Source organism: Geospiza fortis, unplaced genomic scaffold, assembly GCF_000277835.1.
Source record: "Geospiza fortis unplaced genomic scaffold, GeoFor_1.0 scaffold195, whole genome shotgun sequence".
Classification (NCBI taxonomy): Eukaryota; Metazoa; Chordata; class Aves; order Passeriformes; family Thraupidae; genus Geospiza; species Geospiza fortis.
The window spans coordinates 5,820,398-5,845,376 of record NW_005054324.1 but is presented as its reverse complement, the minus strand read 5'-3'; the positions used below and the strand labels follow the sequence as shown (position 1 = coordinate 5,845,376).

General features: G+C 40.0%; 1 protein-coding gene across 3 annotated transcripts in view; it reads right to left on the bottom strand.

Moving 5' to 3' along the window:
* Positions 1–15,086: 15,086 nt before the first annotated feature.
* Positions 15,087–24,979, bottom strand: part of PLXNB2 (plexin B2) — a 251,506-nt gene continuing 241,613 nt past the window's right edge. For all 3 annotated transcript variants that reach the window (XM_031056904.1, XM_005420917.2, XM_031056903.1), the window contains 6 exons: positions 23,875–24,035; positions 23,148–23,295; positions 22,583–22,647; positions 21,839–21,914; positions 19,794–19,868; positions 15,087–16,980 (listed from right to left, as the gene is read on the bottom strand). In XM_031056904.1, the coding sequence (XP_030912764.1) occupies positions 16,876–16,980; positions 19,794–19,868; positions 21,839–21,914; positions 22,583–22,647; positions 23,148–23,295; positions 23,875–24,035 (630 nt within the window). In that variant the 3' untranslated portion in view covers positions 15,087–16,875. The remainder of the gene's footprint in view (positions 16,981–19,793; positions 19,869–21,838; positions 21,915–22,582; positions 22,648–23,147; positions 23,296–23,874; positions 24,036–24,979) is intronic.

Here is a 24,979-nt window from a genome sequence, read left to right as displayed (position 1 = left end):
ATAATTTAGTTGCTCTATCTTTTTCTGTTTGTCAACATTCTTTTTTAAAATAGGCTCCAAACTCCACAGAGTATTTCAGTCTTCATTCACCAGTACCTACAACACTTAATCAGTTTATTAATCCTGTTCAAACTTCCCCTAGCTGGGTTTTTTTATTACAGTTTTGGTCTGTCATAACATCAGTCTTTTCTTGTATCCTTTCCCTTATTCAGTAAGTCTAGACTTCTCTTCATCTTTCTAAAAAGGAAGAATATCCTTTGGCTATACCAATTTTTTGAGTGGGTTACTCAGGTTACCAGGCAGTCAGAGGGTTTTGTCTGCTCTGTCCTTTATTACCGTTTGCTGTATTTTCAGTCTTTGTCCCTGGAACTGCAATTTCCTCTTTCATCCCTTTTGAAAACAAAATCTGAGTAGTGAAACTTTTTTACTGATGCTCCTCTATTGGCAACGATATTTCTCAGAATTTGCTTTCTACCTTATTGCACTTATGTTATGTAGCACCAATTTTTAGATTAGTGTAATGTTGTATTAATTTAACATATCTATATAAGTCAAAGATGTTTGTGCAGTTATGACACAATCAAGATTGTAACATAATTTTAGAAGTAATTCAAGTGTTTGACAAGAGCTATTTTCCTAAAACCATGCTGACAAGAATTTCCTATATTCCTGTCCTTTAAATCTTTTTAAGGTTGAATGATGAAAAATTATATTTGCTGATTTCAGAAGGAAGAGGAGAGATAAGTTCACAGAAGGAGGTAAGTGTATGCTCTTGGTACAGGAATGACTGCAAATGGCGCTGATAGTTTAGAATAGAGAAATAGAGCAATACTTCTTTAGCAAACTGTATTCTTGTTCTTTTTGCTAACTGCAGGAAAGATTTATAGAAGGTGAGGGCACAGTGATGAGAGCTTTTTATTTCAAGACTCCAAAATAGAACAAAAAATCAGAGTCAAGCCATTATCCAAAACTGTTCATACAAGTGAAGTGTTAAAGAAAAATAGATCAGATTAGCAAACCCCAAGATTCTCATTATTATCCTCCAAAGGCCGTGTTTGATAAATAAAACAAATCTGCAATTGGGGGTTAATGAACAAAATTTTATGTGCTGCATGCTGGGTCTAATAATGAAAGCATGGGTGGCTGGGCCTATACACATTTGTGGGGCTGTAAATATCAATGACAGGAAAGCAGATGGACTGAAAGGAGCAAGCTTTACTGTGTGATTGCCACATTCCCACTTTAGGGCTGTGGAACCCACAGTGACAGCCCTACGCCCTCAGAAGCCCAGAGGTGTCACCTGCTCAGGCAGCCAGAATCTAGCAAGATCACATCCACTGTTTTGTTCCTGAATATCCCTTTTTTTCAACTTCCTTGTCTGCTTTTTTCTCTTTTCTTATCTGGTTGTTTATATCTTTAATGGAAGTCTGGTTCAGATGACTAAGCTTGAAACCTTTCCAATGTTATTCTAACTCTTTGGCCAAAAAGGCAAGTAAAAGAGGGACTTTAAACAACCTGATGATTGTATATACATCTGTGTCTGATAAGGCTGTGCATGCACCTATCATTCTTTAGCAGAGTTGCGCCAGAAACAGAGGCAGCATTTGTTATCTCTTGCTTTTATGTGACTCTCTCTAGTTTGTATTCAGGAAAGCCAGATCCCAACAGAATAGAAAAGGAAGATGCCTCCCAGCTCACCTTTAAGTTTTTCTCCCCTTTCCACATCCCCTTGCTTCCATACACAGACAGGTACATTCAGTACATTTATACTCTGGACCAGTTAATACTCAGGAAATGAACATGGATTATTTTTATTGAGAGCTCTCTGGCATGTTATCTGGGAGGTGGAAATACTTTTTCATAAATCACAGACTCATGGAATGGTTTGGGTTGCAAAGGGCCTTTGAAGATTGTCCAGTCCACCCTCCCCTGCTGTGGGCAGTGATATTTTTTCCTAGATCACGTTGCTTTGGGCGCCATCCAACCTGGCCTTGAACACTCATGATGGGGCATCCACAGCCTCTCCAGGTAGCCTGTTCCAGTGTACACACTGTTCAACTTAATGTGAAAAATCAGTTTCACTTAGAAATCTATCAAGTTCTATTTTCATTCACAGCAGACCTGTGTCATGTAGGACTTTTTGGCCTCTAAATGACTCCAGTTACCCCTTCAGCTAAGTACTGTAGAATGCAGCTCTCTCAGATCCAGATCATATTTTCTGTCTCGCATGCACTAAGCTGGAGAATTTGGTAGAAGAAGTAAACATCTGTACAAAACAAAGTAAAAACCCATGGAAATGTGACGAAGTTCCTTTCTGAGTGGGATTTTTCTGATGGGCCTCTGGTTCTGTAACATGACAGTCAATGAAAAGGTGCCTGTCTAAAAACTTCACACTCTTCCTCTGATCAATCAGCAAGGCTTAACATGATCTTCTAGGAAGAGCTTTCCTTCTCCACGCCAGTTTGGTCTTATACCTCTCTAAAAAAGAGCAACAGAGGCCACCACTCTTAGAACCAACTATTAGAATCAATAAGGATCATCACACAGTTCCTTCATGGGTATCATTATGGTTTGCTGCTGTCATTACTTGAAAATACAGCAAAAAATCTCATTCTCAATCCTCTCTTGTACTGCCAGGTAATTTTCTTTCTCTTTGACTGTTCTCTAATGCAAAGCATTCAACACACAATTGCCTGCCAACCTTGAAGGCACCTGAGTCTGGAGGCAAACAGTGAAAGTGCTTCTGGGCATATCCACCTTGTACAGTTGCACATGTATCTTAGGCACACTTCATTTCACAGTCTATTGCCACAGCAAGCCCAGCAGTGCTGAGAAGTAGGGCAGGGTGGTTTGGGCATAGTGCAGGTTCAAACTGATGTCCCCTAATAATGTCCCCTAATAATTTGCCTCTGTAGTGATATCTGGCTGTACTCAAATGAGTAACCTGCCTTCAGATCCTAGATCCCACACATGTGTATCCTAGAGGTCCTTTGTAACAATTCAGAATAGTAGGCAGTTGAAGAACTATTTTACCAGATCTCAGAGAAACATGTCAAAAAGAGCTGCAGTTTAACTTAAAACAATATCAGTTTGTTGAAGAAGACCCAGAATATATTACATGTCTTAAAATTTCTGCTAGAGAGATTTAGAAGCTCTTTAAAGGACATCAGAAATCCACTAGGGCCAAATAACCTTGCATCTGCTCTGTGCAGGGCATGAAAATAGGCAGTATGTGGAAACTAACTTAGAAGTTCGGGTTCTTGGTAAAGCTCATCTTTTAAATTTAATTGGTGCCCTAGGGGAACATGAAGGCCAGAGTCAACTCTGAGGACTAAAGTAACCAGCTTTTGGAGCTGACCTCCCTAACAATGTGTGAAACCACTACTGTGATTTCAAAGTCTCATTAAGTATTAAATATAGGGCAAGCCAGAAGTGATTTTGCAGTAAATAAAAATGTTCATCCATTTAAATAATCAGACTGTAGTCTCATTACAGCTGTATTGAATGCATGAAGCTTTATTTGTAGAGAAGACTTCTTAATCATCCACTTCAGTCAAATTTATAGGGAAACCAGCTTTAGTGAGTTAATTTCAAAGAATAACATGTTTGGTTTTTGATTATTCTTTCACAGCTGAAAAGAAAATCAAAGTGTTTTGAAAATTACTCTGAAAGAACAGAAAATTATAAGCAACATTGAGTGAATGACTAGTAACTGCCCATTTGCAAAACAGAGGAAAACAAGATTTGCAAAACATAGCCTGCCTCTAAATATGAGAAACTGTTGTATGGATACAGCCCTCTGCCCCTCCTATCCCATAGGAATTCGACACTGAAAACTTTAGGGAACAAACCCTCGGACTTTCAGACCTTCCAGATGGAGCATTTTACTCAAAGAGCCTTTTACCCATGAGACAGTGTTGACATTGCTAATGAGAGATGGCAAATATCCTTTTAACTCTCTCTGTGATCTTCTGTATTGCTGTAAACAATATACCTAATAATAGAGAAAATTAAGTCTTTGATGCTCTTACTGACTGGGGGGAGGGGTTTGGGTGACTGATGTAGCATGTTAGATATTTTGACATTAATATGTATAGATCTGTAGTCTTAAAAAGAGATATTTTTATTTTCTAAACAGTGCAGGCCAGGGAGTGCCCTCCAAACAAAATGGTATTGTTCTTCTGGCCACAAGCTCATCTGGGAGTTCATGAAATGGGTGTTGGCCTATGCCTAATGCCTGTTGCCTTTCTGTCATGCCACACCATGAAGAATATGGCTCTGTGCTTCAAATGACTTCTTGTTAGGTAGTGGGCACTGTCTGAAGGCTGGGCAAGCCCATGTTCCTCAGACTCCCCTCTCAGGGTAAGTGCTCCAGCATGCAGCTGGCACCATGGCCCTGCACTGAATGGGATCTGGTTGATGGATATTTTTCTTGTACTGATTGGGGCAAACAGACCAGGCACAGTGCTTGAGGTGAGGTCCAATAGTTTCTACGCAGAGACAGGTAATGCCTTCCTGGAGTCTTTTCCGATATGAATTTTTACATGATCTAATGAAATGATTGGCTAGTAGGTCCTAAAGATAAGGGTGCAGGAGGTAAATAAATTTTATGTGAGTGTAGGTGGGCTATGTAGTGTGATTGGGTGGGTGAAGATGAAAAGATGAGGGGTGTTAAGAAGTGGTTGTTTAGGCAACAAGGGAGAAGTCAAAATAAAAAATGGTAGAACAACTCACCTCCAGAAATTCAGTTACATCGTCCAAGGTTTTACTAGAAATCACGGAAATCTACAAATAGAGCAGATGAAGTGATTAACATTGGAAGAAAATTCCTGAAACAGAACCTGGTGGTTTTAGTGTTAGAACTTGCGATCTCTTTTCTATCATTATTGCTTAATTACTCATTAAAATATTGAGAAGAAGAAATGGATGCAAGAATGCCTGTAGCTTTCTTTGTTTCCAGGCATTCTGTAGTGTGGCAGTACATGGCAAAAGCTTTTCTTCTCTTGGCTGAGGAGGGAACATGAAATTGCAAAGGGGACAGCAACGAATGAAACCATTCTGCTCCTCTGAGCTGGAGATCAAGCTTGTCACATTGGACTGCAACCTAAGAGTCAGGATATTTTGTGTTTTTCTAAAGCTCCAGTTTCTAGAAGCAAGAAGCAAGCCCTTGCAATTTTAGTGAGCACCTAGACAAAATGGGGGACATTTCAAGGTTTAGGGCCTAGAGAGCAAATACTGCTAAACCCTCTGTTTCATAGTTGTCTATTTTTCATTCCTTGCTCCTGGAGTAGTTGGTCAAACTGGCCACCATAACTGTGTTTCTACCTTCTGGGACATCAGTGATGGAATACACAGTTCAGACAAACCTGTGGTGAATGTGAGACATGTTGTCTCCTGGTTTTAAGCTCTCTTTTTACCTGGTGACAGTGAGGAGCTGTGGACACACATTTGTGCATTACTCTTCTAGGGATTTATCCCTGAGGAGAGAAGATGAGGAACATGACATGTCCCAAGTCTGAAGGGTCGTTAGTGCAACAACCTCCATGTACTGATTTCAGTGATGAATGTGTTTGACCTGAGTCATACAAAATCTGCTTTAAAAATTCATATTTCCTTTTTCCTCCTGCTCCCAGAGGCTCAGTGTACTCTTTGAAAAATGACTCACTTCTCTCTAAGACCACTTGATATTCAAACAGCTGAACTACTGCTTTTAACCAATGGTTTATTGAAAGATTTCCCACTGGCCTTGCTAGCTCTTTTGGGCAAACACCTTCTCTGCCTTGCCTTGCAGATGCATTTATGAGTCCCATCAAAGAGCCCAAGCAAAAGGTTTCAAGTTAAGTCTTGTCAAGCAGCAGAGGTGAACTTTAGGTTGACATCAAAGTCAGGCCAGAAATGTGTCAGGCCAGTCAGGCCAAAGCCCTGGTGCAGAGGGTGGCGTGTCCTGGGCCAGCCCAAGCATGGTGCAGCTGTCTATTCGTGCCGTGTGTGCAGCAAAAACCACTCAGCTGAAGGAAAGGCATTCCGACTCAGCACAGCTGATGGCACTGGAGGGGGTGGGTATTTTGGCTCCTTTGGGTTATATTGTCGTTTTAAATAGATGCTTTGGCAATTTTTATATTCTAAACAATGACAGCTGGAGACAAAAGCTGCTGTGAGTATGTCTGAGAGCTAGTGTGAAAAAGCTTTGATCACACAAAGAAAATTTTATGCCTTGTTACTCCCTAGAACAGTTAGGAGTGGACAAGGTTTATGTTGATCACAAATATTCATAGATTTTGCTGTCTTTCCTGCAATACCACTATCTACATTTTCTTCTGGAATATATTTGAGATGCATGGCAGGGATGTTAAATTTTAACTAAGCTCTTTCTTTCATGATATAGCTGTTCTCTTTCTCATTTATGTCTTGAGTAAGTGTTGATAAATGTTCACATTTGCAGTAAAATTCAGAGGCAAAGACAGTTTCATCTTGGTTTTGCAGTGACCATATCTGAGCAGAGACTATTAATATTGATCATCACAATCTAATTCAAGGCAGAGAGCAAAACGCAGGGATGTTAAAGCCTTGGGCAATTGTCATAATTTACTGTTAAGGAGAAAACTTTATGGTTAGCTGCCTGGATTAAAAATCCCTAAGAGTTTTCCACAGGAAAGTTTTATTAAAGGCATGCGGTATAGTTAAATGTAGTTATACAACACTCCCTCCTCACATATATAGTTACATGTACATTTATGTATGTGTAAAATCAAATTTCCTTGCTCCTGTTAAATGACATTTTATATAATTTTAAAAAAAGACAAAGAATTTAAAATACCATATAATTCTTTGTATCACTTATGTTGTATTTTTATAATATCTTCTGTTTCCTTCAGCTCAACCAAATGCTTTCTCCTCCAAAAAAATCCCCCAAACCAAATCCAGAAGGACCAGTCAGCTTCATTCCTGTCAACATGTCTGCATGGAAACATTTATCCAATCATAGTCAGCTTTGCACCATGACAATATTTAACTCAGCTTGAGAAAACCAGTTTGATGGCCTCAAACACCAGCTTGGTGCTGTGAGCTGGGGTGAGGCTTGCCTTGCTGCCTGGGTATCTCTGTTTGGTGCACTCAGCTGGCCTGTGAGACAGGGACTGGGGCACAGGTTTCCCTGCTGCCACATCCTGGAGCATGGCAGTGCTCAGCCTGGACTGTGGTGATGAGTTTTGTCAGGGCTATGCAAGCTGGAGCTGACACCAGCCCAGAGAGCCTGAGCCCTGTAAATGGTCTGGGAGAGGGGCACAGTGCAGTTCTTTGCTCTCCATGTCCTGCAGGCCTTTGCTCATGGAAAGCCATGGAAAATTGTAGCATGGAGATAGCAACTTAGCTGGATAAATTTTAGTTTTTCTGTATGTAGCACTAACACACCAGGTTAGATTTAGGATCCAAGGATCTGGAATCTCAAGTTTTATTCTCAGCCATGCAATTGACTTGTGCTCTAACTTAAGGCAAGTTGGTTTTGCCTTAATTTTTTTTTTTTTTTTTTTTTTTTTTTTTTTTTTTTTTTTTTTTTTTTTTTATTTTTATTGCATCAACAGGAACAGGATGCAACCTCACAGATCTTCCTTAGCATTTGTGAAATATTTCAAGGTTTTTGGATGAAGACAGGAGTCATTCCATATGACAATCCTGATGTCTGATGTCCAGATCAGGGACTGCCAACATTCTCTGTGCAGAGCAGGCACTCAGGCCATGGTATCAACCTGATAAATGGTCTGCTTGGTTCCCTTCTCTCCCTACCTCAGCCACCTGCATCAACCTCCAGTTTCCTCTCTTGTGCTGATCATGTTAAAGCACTAGCTGTATTGATTTTAGAGCAAATATAATTGATTTTAGAGTAAATCTCCTAGATATTGCAGGAGAGATTCAGAGTCCATTTAAATGACTAGGGACCCCTGATACGCTTCATTAGATCCAGGGCGAGCAGGGGCAACATCTGCAGCATAGTAATAACCAGATGAAAGCTCCTGCTATGTTGACACATCAGACCACGTTGAAAAGGGAATGCAGATGGACCTGATCCCATCCATTCATCAGCTTCTTTATTGCTTAGTAATTTGGGTGTATTTATTTTCTCATTGCAGGCATGGGTGATATGACTGATAGCTGTGTTGTGTGATAGGATAGCTGTGTTTGTGTCACATTCTTGAATCTTAGATCCACGCAAAATACCCAATAGTTCTAATGAGAACAGAATTCAACTCCATTTGGAGAAATAAAATACTCTGGATTGCAAGGCTAGAATGTTCTTAGTAAAGGAATTTCCTGTAGTAAAAACAAACCAAACCAAAAATTCCCCAGCAAAAACAGTCATGATGAAGTGGCACAAAAAATTAAACTATCTGGGTTTGTTATCAAGGAATGCAGATGTCTGGGTTTGGTTTTTTTTTTTTTCTCTTTTTTTCTTTTTTTTTTCTTTTTTTTGATGCAGATAGCCCATAACAAAGCCCAGATATACATTGCTGGAATAACAGTGTCTACATCAGCCTTTGTGGAGAAACTTTTAAGCAGAGGAGAGTCGCTGGGAAGTTTGGAAAAATCTGCTATGACATACAGGTCTTGTGGAGCATAGTGGACTATGAATATGATGCACCTCTGTGGTGCAGCCATTCATCAGTGAAGCTAAAACAGTCTCATAGCTTTAGGAAAAAAGAGAAAGGGGTCATGAAACATATTTCCTTAAAATTTTAACATGATCGTGTTCATTTCTGCAGGAGCACCACAATGGTAAGAGCTTTAGAAATGCAGGTACTTCAGAGATGATCTACTTGTGCACCACAGACCTTCTAATATGGCTATTGAAATACAAATTTTTGTTTCTCAGAGCTGTTGGTAACTGCAAAGAGTGTGTGTGAACTGGGTTGTTTCAAACAGGATTTTTAGATTAGGTTCTGTTTATACCTCTGGAGTTCAGAGCTGATTCTGACCTTTGAGGTTTCTTTATTCCTCTTAGCATTGTTCTGCATTGTTTTGACTTTCTGTACTCCAAATTATATTTCAACAAGCTGTTTCATCTGGATGCTCCTAACAACTGGCCCTGTAAGCCACTCATGTCTCTAGACCCATACCTGGGAGCTGAGAGCACTGTGAGGGGTGTCTGAGCACGGCAGTGGCTCTTGGTGCCAGCTGTACTGCTCAGCACTGGAATAGGGAGCAGGACCATGCTTGACCAAGGTCTCCCTGTTGTGCCATGTGCATGACCAGCCATACAGATGCAGTTTCACATTGTCAGTGCTGCAGCAAACTCAGTGGAACAATGCTGCCTGCCCCAGGCTGTGGTGCAGTTCCTATCCACCTCAGATCCTTGGTAATCAAAAAAGAGATGGAGATCTTGGAGGCATCTAATGACTGTCCCACCTGGGAGTCAGTCTGCCTTATGGCTTCCTTGCATGGCAGCAAGGCAGAAAACGGTGCACTCACAGTGATCACAGCTGAGGAGAGTGTCCTACAGGTTACTCTTACAGCAGCCAGTGTTCAGAGCAGCTCCTGGTCTTGAGGGCCAAATGCCTGTCAAATCAACTCAAAGCTTGGCAAGGCTCAGAGGTCTGATCCACTCCCTGGCCTTATGACTCAGGCTTCACAGTGAACTTACTTGTCTTTGGGTTTGCCACTTGCTGGCAGGAGGCTAAAATTAGCATCCTTTCCCAGCAGATGGTCAACAGAAATGTTTTGGCTGCAGACATGCCAATTGGGTCATCACTAGTGGAGCAAATCTTCTGATGGGACTCTTAAATCACCTGTCTGAGAGCAATTTGACTTGAACAGGAGCTAACCGAAGCCCAGCCTGTAATTAGTTAGACTCAATCAGTTCCTAGAAAACCGCAGGAGCCATTAGCCCTTATTTCCCCAGCAGGAGGGGAAATAGCCTTGGCTGGCAGACCAGCATAAGGGCCCTGTGTGCAGGGCAGAGCCTCCAGCCCAGCTGGCAATCCCCAGCTTACCCCAAGCAGCACATGGGTGCAGGCCCACAAAGAGGAATTGGTTAGAAGTTTAAAATGAATAATTCAGCGCTCCTTTGATTTGTTTGAACTACTGCAGAATGTGTGTCCTGCCACATTACTTCAACCTTGGAATGAAGTACAAATAGATGTGATTCAGACTCTAAATATTTAAAGCCAGAATCTAATCTTAGATACATTGTGTGTGCTGTCATCTCAAAAATCCGCTAAAGAGAGACAATGATGGACAGCACAGATTGAAATTAAATTCAAGCTCTGTATTAAAAATCTTGCCCTGCTAGTTGACATGAATGATTAACCACAAAGAAACTTATGTCTGTCAGTGACAGCAGTGCTCAAGTGTTCTTTGTCATCACTGTCTGCGTTAACTTTAGAAAAGAATAGTCCAAAACCACCTCACAGGGAAAAGACGTCACCTCCCCTTTCTCCCTATTTTCTTAAAGAGCTATTAACTTTTTCCAGTTAAATGCCAAACAAAACATTTCCAGTCTTCCTTTCACTGAAAAGAAAGGTAAAATCACAACCGTAACTTAAATCAAAAGCTCTAATAGTACTTGGGCAGTTACAGGCTCTTACTATATCTAGGCAGGTCAAAGCAATCAGCATATGAATCTTCACACACAGCCAGCAAGCCCATAACTTGACACAGCTCTCTACCGAATATTATTCTGAGAGGAGTAAGCACACCAGGGCATGACCCTATTAAATACCAAACCTGTAGCTCCAAAATTGCACAAAACCTAGATGGATGATCTCATCTCCTGCAGTAATGTGCCAGAATACAAATAGAGGATTGTCACTGCTTCAAGTGCACGAGGAAACAAAATAAGGCCATGTTAAAATAAAGGGTGGAATATACATTGACAGCTGAGCAGAAGAACCTGCTGCTGCTGAAAATTATGGCAGTCTTTCTGTTCCTTTTGCTGGACATTAAGGCCTCATGATGGGACTTTTGGATATCATAACCGTATAGCAGCCTCCCAAGACAAAATTTAGTCCAATAAAAGAAGCAATGAGGCCAAACACCCACACCAAGCAAATGAGCTGTGGAAATCTAACCTTGTCTAAAGGTAAAATGATGTTAATATCTACGTCACTTTCTAGTTTAGGGCTAGCATAGTGCAGCCACGAGTCCAGGGTAGAGTGCTGCAGAGTTTAGGTGGAGTTCAGACCAGCTAAGGACCATTCATACATTAGATGTGAATGTATGCACATCAGATGTGAATAGTAATGTAGGTGTAGGGTACATTGTTAACAAATGTCTTTTACCTTAGACAGATGGCGATGTTTTATGTTTCAGTAAGGTTGTCTGCTCTAGCACAAAAAAATCCACTTCTGTAATTTTCCAGTGAGCTGAGCTTGGGAGGGTCTGCATGCCCATGGGGAGCTTTGGGGATGAAAAGTGCATAATTAATCCAGGCAGTGATTGTTTCCTTCCTTGGGCCTTCAGAAGGATGTAGCATTGTGGTTCAGAAAGTGCCAGTGAAACACAAGGTGAAAACTCACACGAAGAAGGATCACATGAAGGAAGATGAGGAAAGCAGCCAGACCCGCAATAATAGTATTTCAAATAACATCCTGGAGGCAATTTTACAATTGTGAGCATTGCCATGGACCTAGATGTAGCTGCAGGAAACATGGATTTGGGTTTGTTTTAAATCCCATGGATTGGCATCCAGGCTCTGCAACTAGCAAGTATGATCACTTACTGAATAGGAGCATAGCCACAGGAGAGAAAAGATTAAGGGTATCAAAGGAATACATTTTTTTCATTTCACTCCTTTCTTATTACAGTAGATTAAAAGAAAAAAGTGAGTTTTGTTCAACATTCAATTTTGAGGACAATTAAATAAGCCAAAAACATTGTTCAGAATTAGAGCACTGAATAAAGGATTTCAAAAACTCAGTGTGGGGTTCATGGTGGGATTTTTATTTCCTTTTAAGATGAGCCATATACATCTGTATGAGATCTATTGTCCTCTGTCCCACTGAAGAAATAGTTTCTTTCTGAAGCATCCAATCTGTTAAGACACATAGGTTCTTTAAAAGCTTAAAAAAAGAAGGAAAGCACTCAAACTCTCTTCTGGTTCAGATGGCAATTATCTGAGAAGCAGCAGAGAAACAGGAATACATGGGTAAATGAAATAGCTTTTGATAGCCTGGCTATGAATGACAGTAGGATTTGTCCTCTTTGGTAATGACATGCAGCAGCAAGCAGCATGCACCAGCAAGACAGAAGTCAGCCCTGACTGTCTGGTACAACAGCAGTGATCTTTCACAGCATAGATGGTTATTACAAGCCTGCACAGGGGAAACCACTTTATTCTCTAATGGATGGAGAAATGTTCCTTGATACTGAGGCAAAAGGGGACACCATTTAAAGAAAACAAAACCTTTGAAAACTTCCTTGTATCTGTGTGTCTGGAAAGTCTCTTTTCCTTCTGTTCTGCAGGAACTGTCAAACACCAAGAATTCCACCATCACTTTTGGGCCCCATCAAGACAAAGGCTAACAAAAGAGGGAGGCTAAAAGACCAACTCTAGTTTACAATTCCAGCTTTCAGACTCATCATTCATCAACTGAAGGAGGCTTTCTCAAAATAAAAAACCACAGACTAGGTATGTAGAGTCTGAGAAAAAAAAATTACTGATCATTATAGCTTGTGTGCTGCTATCATTCATTCTCCAAGGAATCCTGTGCTCCAGGCAGATCTGGCAAAACAGACAACTAAGAGAGGAGCTTTGTGTGATGGAGAACCTGGAATGCTTCAGGTGCAGAGTTTGACTGTATGGAGTGGAATGAGGGATGAAAGCAAGTCACAAGGGCAACAGTGCTTGCGTTTCCATTGCATCAGCTCTAGTGACTGGAAGTGCCAAATTTCAGCTCCTCAGAGTGTAAGGCAGAATAACACAGGACTCAAGTCAACAGTTGGTAGAAAAATGGCAGGTAGACATCCTCCTTTAAACTTCTGAAGCTGACTGTCTCACTGCTCTGAATATTATCTCTAGATTAGAGATAAAAAAGACAAAAAAAGCCCAAACAATTTCCCTGTAAGTTTTTTCTAAGAGAAGGCAACAGACTTGGGAAAAGTCTTAAGCAATCTTTTCTCAAGATCAAATTCTTTAGAAAGGAGCTTCTCAGAGAACTGTTTCACCTCATGCTGATGTGCATATGGGAACCCTGACATATGGGAACAATTATCAGGATAAATAGAGGCTTTGGAAGCCTGTAAAAGAGGGGCTTCCCTATCAGATTCTGAGATTGGTTTTTTTTAGGCCATGTAGGTACATATCATCAAGGGCTGAAAATGGTTGTGTTACTAATAAGACTGGAGAGCCTGGAATGGTAAAGTACTGGCCACAAAAACTCATCAATGCTGGTAAGTCCAGGACAGCTGAATTTCAACCTCAGAACCATTTAAGTCTTTATGCAGCTGGCTAAAAATCCTCCCGTGTTACGACAGTTTGTGAATTTGTGAATTCCAGTTTGAATTTCTGAATTCCCTGTATGGTTTTGTTTATAGTGATGGCTCTGTTTATTTTCAAAAGGTTACCAGAAAGGCCAGCTTTAGAGAGTGCATGTAAATAGAGCTCAGACTCAGCAGGCTGAGAAATGTGTCCAGCACAGCAGGGTGCAGAAGGGGGAGGATCAAGCAGGGTGTAAGAGACTGATGAGAGAAGTCATCTTCAGGAGACATTATGAATGTCTCACATATGTGAGCTAGCCAAGGCCCTCTCTACCCATAACCACTTGCTTATAAATCTATAGCATACAGAGAGCAGCAAAAAGATCAAGTAAGGTGTCAGAGGGAAACCTGGCACTAGGGAATAGAGAGTGAATTCTTGGCCAGAGATAACAAAACCCCCTCCATTCCTGTTCAGTTGGGTGAGTTACTACATATCCAACAAGCAGGTGTAGGGACCTTGTCCTATCATAAGAGATCTCTATTTGCATGCTTGCTGGTAAGGAGGCAGGCAAAACCTTGGAGAGACTGCTGTCAGCAGTGGGATTCAGGCCTGCTGGTGGTGCCTGTACCAGCCTCCATTCTTGGTCTGGGAGATGTCCAAGCAAAGGAACTTCACTCACAGCTGCTGCTATGGAGTAAAGTGATTCCTCTTTGGCAGCCAGAAGATACTTGTGCTTTAAGAAGTGCCACTTAGAGGAGCTGCAGAAGGGGTGAAAAGGAGGGAGACCCCCTGTGAGCTTTTTCCTTTTATCTTGTAGATGAACCAGGTGTCAGGAGCAGCGGAAACCAAATGAGGAGCATGAAGGTTTTAAGAATCAGATTGCTAAAATGTAATTAAAACTGAACTAGGCCTGGACAAAACAGAGCACCAGAGTGGAAAAACAAGTACTGGAGGAGCTTAGCCAAAAGGGGAAATGATAAAATAAACGAGCTCAGTTCTTCAATTCAAATTCCAACTTTGTGCTTTCAGGACAGGGGACTTGAAGAAATTGAAGAGCTGGCATTAAGTTTCTTTGTAGCTGCAGCTGCTCACAGTAATCTGCCTCTGTGTTCCCTGGCAGGCAGCACTGCAGCACTGATAGCCTACAAATTTCCCAGGATGGGAGAAAAGGGCACCAAGAATGACTAATGGATCCAAGATGAACTGGCACATGCCAGCAGACACACATGCCAGTTGCCTCACAGGTAGGATCCAGGTAGAGCCCTGCTGCATCCCACAGGTGCAACCTGCAACTGCTCTGTGTCAAGTCACTGCTGATGGGGGACATTTAATGTTCCCTCTGAAAGCCCTGCTTGCTCAAGCAGGGCTTTCTGGTCTCTCTGGAGAGATGCTGCTGAGACTGTATTTTAATTGGCTTTCAGGTCCCAAGATACATCAGGCAAGAAGACCTCACTCTGGTATGTTGCATTACATCCTTGCTTCTCCAGAGTACTGTCATTTTTCAGAGCAAATGCCAATAAAAAGGGCATGATGTCAGGCATTCCATCTGCAGGATGTGCAGTGCTCCTCCTTTCCCAACCACAGACTGATGGACGCTGCTGCTCCATCACTCCCGGAGGGAGCATTACAAATCCTTTCAACGCCCATCCCCCCAGTTTCAGTAAAAATCCACTGACACTTGGTGGAAAAAACAACATTGTATTTGATTTACAATTAACAGGATTTACAAATAATGAAAAAGAAACAGATTAGCCATGAAATTAGGATGCCTTTGTTGATGAAAGAATAACTGGCAAAGCACCTCGCTGTAGGAGTCGTATAGCTCAGTCCTAAACAGTATAAAATAAGTTACAGCCCAGGCAGGTTCAGGAATGATTATAGACAAATGCAAGAAGTCGAGTACAAAGCAAACAAAAAAACTGCTCACAGCCTACTGGGCAGGAAACCAGTTCTGGTGAGGCTTTTGATTTTCAGAAACTGAAGAAAAGGCCCACTGACAAATACTAGGAAATTTTCAAAACGGGAGATAATAAAATAATATCAACAGACAGTGAAAGTCAGTGTGTGACAACCTACCAGGCAGGGAGAGTGGGCGGCAGACACTGCATTAGCTTGCTGAGAGTCAGCAGAGTCTGGGCGCTTGGCAGGACAATGAACGAAGGAGTACAGATGGCAGCACTTCATTAAAATGCTACTTTACTGCCAAAAACTTGCAAGACAAAGAGAAGTAAAGTTCTCTGATGTGCAATACAGCAATTTAAGAAGACGTACCTAACTTTTTGATTTGTACGGCGCTTACCTATATTGTAAACACACACTTTCTGACAAGTTATTTCAATTTTCTTTGCTATGGATTATAGTGTGTATTCAATCAAATGCAGCATTCCAAGGCTCAAAACTGACTGAGTGGTTTTCAATAGATGAGTATATGATTTTTTCCAATATCATAGTAGTATTTTACATCACAGATACAATAAAAACAAGTGATGGTATTTCTAGGACAGTTCCAAGATTCAAATAAAAAATCATCAGAACCATTCTAAAATAGGGTATTATACATAATCGAATCATGTTAAACAGCACACTCTCGGCAAGCAGCTAATTACAAGCATTCTGCTGGTCATGTTTTTCACACAAAAGTCATTCAATAGCACATAAATACTTATTTTTCTGATCTGCTTCTTTTTACAAAACCATTCATCAGATTCACAGAATTAGTACAAGTAAGGCACATTAGCATATATCATAAAACTCACAATAATAACAAAGAGTTTTAAAGTTTTAAGGACAGATTCCTTCTTTGCAGTGATTTCTGAACCGAACAAGACTTCATCAGTAGAACTCTTCTACATTGACATTACTCTTATTTCTCTCACATCCAACTGTGGTGGGTGCATCACCCTTAAGATAAATAATTAAATTAGAACCATGAGTGGTAGCAAATCCCATTTTTAGATCTTGCAGAGAAATCGGACACTTTGTTCACTATGTTCATTATGAGCACAGACCAAGTTTTAGAGCTCTATGGAAGTCAATTTCCAGTTATCAAAATAAAAGGGGATATTGCATGTGTCTCTGAGTATGTTATTGTTTTCCTAGTACAAATATTGCTTAAGGTAGAAAGGATGCTATGGTATTGAATTTACTTGCATAATGAATTCTAAATGCTGATGTCTCAGATTCTACTAAATCAAATGAAGGATAGGTTTTTCTTCTTCCACCCCCCACCCTGCCCCCAACCAAAGGACTCTCTTTCCCACAGAAGATTCATTTACACACAACACAGCTTTTAATTAGAAGCATAATTTACAGTAAAAATTCTTTACATTACACCTCTGCTATCAAAAAACCATGAAATCTTTCATTTAAAGTTGTAATTATACATTAAAAAATAGAACACTATTTCCTTAACAGGAAGAATGAATTTGAACATCTTCAGATCAGATTTCTTTATTGCGGCTTTTGAGTCAAAGGTCAGTCACTTTATTCTCTAGCGCAGCTGCTATTTGCTGTAAACGGAAGGCAAGCTGCATTTTTTGTGCAGCTGGATCCTCTTCAAGTGCATTTATAATCTGGAAGATATAAACACAGAAAGTTTAGAATAATTTAGTTAAAATGTATGACATAGTTCTGAGACCAAGTGTTTGATACTACTTTGGTTGTAAAGAGTCTTTTGCATTCACTCTGTACCAAAGTCCATATATTAGGCCCCATGTTCTATTTTTTCACAAAGACAGTAAAAATGATTGTTACTTTATCTAAGTTGCTGTAATGTTTCCCATTATGTTGGGATACAAGCAAATTAATAGGTAGCACATTATCTTGTAAAATATTACATTCCAAGATGGAGCAGGCAGGGGAAGAATTTCCTCAGAGCTATTTAAGAAACAGTGCTTTTACATACAGTGCACCCTACACAGCTTGAGGGTCATTTACCATCAGTAATTATATCCCATCCCCATGAGCTGTAGTTATGAGAATCTCCTGGGTGGCCCATGCACAGGCATGTGGTAGGACCACGCAAGGTCTCCTGTGCCTGTAGGCAATATGAGGAATAAAGCCAGCAGCTCCCTTTTGGCTATCACCAAGAAGTGCCAAGACTCTGGCCCAGCACAGCATAGTTCAGGAAAGCAAATAGCTCCTCTGAGGAGCGCCAGCATCCCACAGCCTCTGTTGTACAGAATATATATAAGAGGATATGACTCTTAAGACACAAGGGATTTGAAAACAAGAGCCAATAAAGGTCAGCTGTTATGAGAAGGCTTTTCTTCAAATAGAGTTTTTAGGGCTTCCCAGATCAAATTCAAAAGGTTTTGAAAGGTTTTCATTTCCACCATCCTTTAGGAAAACTTTCCCACCAGCTATTAGATTTCTCCATTAGAAAAATGTGTTATGTGACAAAACCATTCCTTTTCTAGAACTGGCTTTATTAATATAAGCCTGACAGTGTAATCAAGCAGAAACCTTTAGCACTGTTTAAATACTATATAGACTTGCAAGTACAAAGATGGAAAAATGGAGTTTGCCTGTCACTACCCGTGGTTCTTATTACTTCTTGAACACCATTGACAATGGAGATTAATGCAGTCAGAATCAATCTTGCCAATAATTTCACTTTGAAGGGCTGGTATAGTGTTTGCATTTCCAACACTGGAGCAAATTTGTTTAGAAATAATTATTTTAATGAATTTGTTTTTAAAGCGAGAAAATATTTTTACAAGACAGACTTAATAAACACTTATTTCAGTATTTAAACTGGGCCTGATTTAATTTGATATTGTTTCCTTAATTTAAACAATTATATCTAGCTGTAACTCCTCAAATTTAGACTAAATAATTCATGATTATCTCTACTGGTGAATATATCCTTCATATAAATGTGGACAATTAGAATGTACCCACTTAGTCATTGTCAAGCCCTGCAGAGATGCAGAAGGTAGAGCACATGCTGGGAACCACTGTGTCAGTAATAAAGACAAGGGCAGCTGCAAAATGTTCCAATTTATGCAAATTAAAACATTTTCATGGAAAATAAATAAGCTTGATTAATTTTACTGAATGGTTCTTGACAGATTATCTCCACAATTCTGAATTAGCAGCCTTTTCATCAGATGTACCTCATTGTTACACAGTGATGTACATGGAAGGGAAGAGCTGCAGCTACGTACTGGGGTGTGCTGGCCTGCCACTGATGAAGTCCCACAGGCTGGTGGCTCTGCCTGAGGTGTGGGTGAATCAGGGATTTACAGTTCAGCTGTCATTCAGGGTCCCCGTGTGTTTTTGTAAGAGGTCAAACTACGGACATATCTGGGAAGGTGCTGAAAGCCAGCTTAGCACTGGTGGTGAGGGGCGAGGGAATGCCATGGGGCTGGCCTGCATTCCTCTGTCTGCTTCTCCCACTGACCATCATTGCAAGACTTCTCAGGGTGATTTGATTTTCCCTGCTTGCATGTGTTTAAAAGCTGTGACAGGCTGGCTGCTCCTGTATAAAGCAGCTGCAGTGAAGGATGCAACTCACTGTCTTTAGTGCTGAATGTAAGAGAAAACACGAACTGTGCTGAGGTGCAAGACTGAGCGAATAGAGCTCACATGTACTGTGCTCCTTTTTGATTCAGCATCTGTTCTTACTTGCTTTAATTCTGAGGGTTTTCTGGAGGCATTCATTTCCATGGAAACCTTTGAATAAAAGTTTCCTTCTCTCTTTTTGTCTTCAGATTAAGTTTGGAGAGCCATAGCCACAGCCCAGCTACTCTGAGATATTCTTTGTCCCCCTTTCCACAGGGTGTGAAAAACCAAAGAAACTTTTTAAACTGAAGCTGTGAGCCTGCTTTTGAATCAGGCTACATTCAACAGTTACTCTACTTTGGTTTACTGCGGGCAGGCACTTCACTTGGCATGGCAAAACAGGGATGGTACCACACAGGGAAGTTTAAAGAGCATTTTAACTAACAAAAATGTCATCGCTCCAATTCCTACGAGCAAAACAAGTTTAACAGATTTTTCCTAATAAAAAGGCACACTGTCTTGAAACCTGATATAGCTCCAATGACTTTTTGCTTAGTGACATTGTTATATATTTATTAGGATGGTAGAACTGAAGAAAAGTGATTTTTAAATCTATTTATCTTTCAGATCTTGTTAAACTAGCCATTAAACTATCCCTACCACAACCAGATAGCCATAATGAAATTGTTCATTTATAAGGACATTATCTTGACCAGTGTAATTGCCAAGCAGGGTATATAAAAAACTGCAAGGTTTTTGTTCAGCACTACTTTTACCTGATCATTCAGTGAATCCCAGAAGTCACTCCTTTAGACTAATGTTAGCTTTCATAACCTTTTACCATTGATATTAAAGCATGAAAACATAAGGCATAACTTACCTCATCATAGTATTTGTTAGTGTACTGGTAGAGTTGGTGTAGAGCCACAAGCGTGTTTAAGGAATCAGTATGTGCCTGTTAACACAAGCAGGCAGCAAACATGTCAAAATAGGATCACACACAGCTGAAACTTATGCGCATGCACAACTGTTGGGTACAACTGACAAAATTTCCAAATGCAAGCTCTGTGTTTAATTTTTGTTGAATGACACTTGGGGTAGAGAAAAGGAGTGAGAAAACTTTTGGTTGGTGATTGTTAGATCAAGGCTTTCCCTCTGGTATTTTTCCAGCCTGCCCACAACTCTTAACATTGGAGGGGGAAGATATTTTGAATTCTGAACGTCAAACCACAGGCTACAGCTCAAACATCTGTTAGCAGCATGGGTGTGAAAAGCTAAAGCATTTACTCGGTACAATCTACATATTGTTGAGATATTAAGCATTGGTTCTGACACGGTCATCATGGGTATTTGAAATCCTTTCTCCAGCTCTTCTTACATCCTGGAAATTATTCACACTCCACTACAGCAAAGGTGTAACTCATCAATATTATGAGCACATGTACATTTGGAAAAAGCCACCCGAAACATGAAGATACAAAGGAGGGGGGGGGATGGTGAGAAGAGAGAGAGAGAAAGGACTTCAAATGAAGCAGGGAATAACCCTTCCATTACCTTATCTTCCCCCTGTCCCCACTCATATGACTTATTTAGTGAATGTGCTCTACCTGTCTGAACAGATGTTCTTCATTCAAATGTGTAGGATTCAAGTCTCTAGCTATGCCTTTAGTCTTTTAAGTTAGTTAAGAAAATGAAGAATTGCAAAATATTGCTACTGGCATAAATGATTACCCCAGGGATAAAGCAGCAGAGAAACATCCATCTTCCCTTGCTCTATAAAAGTCACTTTTAGAGCTGGTCAAAATTTGCAGTGTTCAGTCACTCCTTCTACATTAATTTTGATCATAATTTATAATGAAAATAGAAAGGAGGAACATATCCTGCTGATGTTAAAACATTATATTGAATTTACTTTTAATCACCAAACGTTCTAACTTTATATACATCTCAATTTATGTAATAAATAAAGTGAACTGTAAAATGAAATGTCACTGCAGATGAGTTTTGTAGTAAATGACTGAAAATAGAAATGCTCTCATGAGGATGTTGATCTGCAAAATGTTAGGTCCTAAGGGCACTGAAATAAACAAACCGCAAAAAATTCCCCAAACATCCTCCTTACGCTAGAACTCTTCAACTAAATTAAGCAAATGAGCAAACCAGCCGGTAAATACACTGCCTTCTTGCTCAGGCTAAACATCATCTTTAGGGCTGGTGAGGGACTCTCTGGGTTCCCCAAGTTAAACAGAGTGCTTCAAAGGCAAGGGCCTGCCTGAGCTGAGCTGAGCTGCAGAACAGACAGGCTCTTTCAAGGCTGAAGCAGGTTTTGTAATGACTTTGTTTCACCCATCTCCAACCAAAGTCCCAGAGAGCAACCACCACACTCTGCTCTTCTCCATGTGAGGTAACCCAAGTAACCTACAATGCAAAATCTGCCACTGAGCAAGCATGATGAACTTCTTACGTGTAGCATAAAGCAGAAGTATTACCCCTGTATAGACTGTTCTAAAATATGCTATAATTAATGTTCAGGCATCTTCTTTAATTTCTGGAATCTAATTTTTGCTGTGGTAGCACTGTGAATTCAGTCACTACTCGTTGTCAGTATGATCAATGCTAAAAATCCTCTATATGCTGTCGAGAGAAAGCACAGTTCAAGAGTGTATAATTTTTCCACAATGGCTCTGAAAAATTCAAACACTGTGCTCTATTCCCTGCATAACTCAGATAGATTAGTGACCAACATTTCAAAGGTTGAAATATTGGCATGACTACAATGAACAGGAGTATTTTGGAGATTTATGAAATCTTCTGATATTTGCACATACAAAAGACCCCATTTGTTGACATAGAAAGAGAAGACAAAAACCCCCAGTATTACACTTGGCTCCAATTTCACTACAAGAAAATGGATTTTATTCTTACCCTGGAAATCTCTGCTAGATGGGTATTCATGTCTTGGTCACTCACTGGCACCATCTGACGAATACCTTTGTAGTAACTGCAAGAGATTAAAAAAGAGTTTCAGTTAGGAAAATAAACTGTTTCTTTCTGGTAATTCTGCCATTATTTCAAACATGCTTCCTTACTAACACAGGAAGAAGACACAACAGACCAATGATCCCTTCAGCAATCCTGCCTTCCAATATTAGTACTTTTTCAGTAGAAGTAAATATTCCCTGATTGTACAGGAATGTATCACAGGAAAAAAAATCTATAATTGCAGATAATGTCAAGAGTTTTTTTGTGTGGCAGATCTTCCATGAAATTAACAGAATTTCCAATTAGTAAATGAACGAAGTCAGAGACAGGAAAAAAATATGTTTCTGAAAATGTTTTCAGGATTTGGTGTCTACTGACTTATGGAAGTGCAGCACTTGTTAGACAGATCATGTGGGTAGCAAACTACAGAAAACAGCATCATATTTTCTCCTGAATAAATCTATTCATCTGCCTGTACAGACAAGAATATGCACTGGGTCCTAATGGAGCTCCATTTCAACTCTGCCAATGCCAACACCAATAGGATCTTTAAATCTTTAGGTGTAAAATTTTTAATATTTTTTAAATATTTGACACTTGACTTTGACTATATCAGCATTCCCTTTTGCTCTTACACAGCCTTAAAATCCTAACAACTGAATAACCATGAAAAGAGTTGCTACTTACTCTTCCACCATTTTCTTATAGTTAGAGATTTCTTTCGCATAAAGTAATTTATTACTCGGAGAATCCTGAAAAATTTAGAATACGGAAAAATGTTGTTATTTATGAACATTTCTAGGAAGCAAAAGAAAGCCAAGAATGTAAGATCAAACCTTTATATTCACATACACTCGAGCTTTACAGATATTAACATTTGGATACTTATTAACAAAGGTGGGGTTATTTAATAAAAAGATGGTGCTTACACATGGTATTACTGCTGACTTTTACAAACGCATCAATGCAAGGTGATAATAAATTATTGATGGACCTGGAATAATCAGTTCTTAAACATGCTTTTTATAACAGCAGTTGCTATTTTCTGCTTTTTCAATAGCATCAATTGGCAGACTACACAGAAATACTGACAGTTCACCCACCTGTTAAGTGGTGAAATGTTAACTTCATTACAAAACTAAAAAGAAATGATCAAGGCTGTATCTCCTCAGAGAATGGGTATTGTCTGTGAGGATGCCCTTTGTCTCGTCAGGCATGAGCATAGTCAGGATGTAGAATGCAAATCACTTACTCTGCTTAATTTGTGCTCTGTTCTTGTGCAAGCATCCATGAAAGTCTGTGCAATGACTGACAAGGAAGCATCCACTACTTCATGAACATGAACATCAAAGATGAAATGGGGATTTTTCAGTATGTTTACCCAGAATCTAAGAGGCAGGCTACAAAGCAAAGAAAAAGACAAATAATCCTTTTTACACAATAAATATTCTACAACAAGAAAATCACATGAAATCAAGTATGGGCTTTGCATTTTCATCTCCTCACAACAGTGATGTTTAATTTTATATTTCAGGGTTTATACAAGCTTGTCTGGGTTCCATGCCTGAAAACGAACTCTTTACTCTCAGAAAAACTCATATGAGAAGGATCTTGAGTGCCCCAAAAGAGCAAGGAAGGATGTATGCATGGTCAGAGAAACTATCAAGTAGTATGTATTAGATTTTGTGATTTGACAGGTAAATCTAGTCCCATTTGCCTCTTGCTTTCCTCTTCTCTGAGGAAAGACAAAAACTAAAACATGGTAAATCTGCCGGTGACAATCCCATAGGTAAACTGGTTTCACTTTTTGCTGCTTCTAGGCTTACAGGGAATCTTTTTCATCACACAAACATATTATCTCAAAATTCTCAGGATTATAAATGAAATTTACTTTGATTTATGGTAAGAGTGTTAGTATATACCTGGGAATTATACTCTTATTTCTCTGCAATACATGAATGACTCTGTTCATACTGTACCTGTTCGTTTTCCAGATGTGAATGGTATCTTCATCCTTGATGTCATGTTTTTCTGCTTGCTCATCAAGAAAGTCAAAGAAGTACTTCACAGCTGGTGGTACCACATGGTTTGAGTTGAGCACACTATGAAAGAAGTCATCTACAAACTGCTGAAGTGTCCCCTAAAAGCAAATTTTAAAAAATCAGCGTCATTCATGTTACAAGCTGAACTCAGCATCTTTTATTCCTGTGGACATAATCCAGGTGCTGTCACTGATGGCCTTTATCCTGAGTGCTAAGAGTGACAAAAAGCAAACAATTTCTTAGAGCAGTGACTTTGTAAACTGCCACCACAGTAAAGACCTTCTAAAGCACAATTTTATGTTCTAGACTCAAGGGTTGTGACTTCACCAGTGATCCTATGGTTTGCACAGCAAGGTGTGCCTTCTGCTTGACAGAAGAAGCAGAAATTGGTTGCTACATTTACTCTTCAGCATCACTGTACACATGAAATAATTTTTAGCCGCTTTTAAATGGTTTTGCAGTTTCCCACATCCAGTTTCTCTGACAGCAGAGCACTGCAATTGTTAGAATGAGAGGAAGAAGTACCTGTGAGCATTTGCCCTTTCTGTTTAAGGGCAAGCACATGGGCCTTATCAGACATCCAGTCTGACTCAGCTTCATGGGATCCATGGAGCCCAAGGAGTGAAGTGTCCAGAAGGGCTGTGTTCTTGGATTCTGGTATCTGCCTGGATCTTAGTAATGGTAACCTGAGAGACTGTCCCCTTGTTTTAGAAAGGACTCTGTTGAGGCAACATAGAGCTCATCCCCAGTCAACTGATTGGCCCTACAGACACCTTTGAAGGGCTGCATCCTCTTCCCAACCATGACTCCAGCTGACAGCCTCCAAACAGGGAAGGGACCCAGATGGCAAGGAGCCCTAATTCATTCTACTGTCAGCCAGAAGACACAAGTCGCAGGGCTGAAGGGGTAGCTGTGATCTCAGCTGTAACCCTCACCAGTATTTTATGAGTCACTAAAGCTCCAGACTTGGTAATAACCTATAAAATGGCTATTGGGAATACAAAGCAGTGGCTTTATTATCAGAAGAAAGAGATGTAAGCAT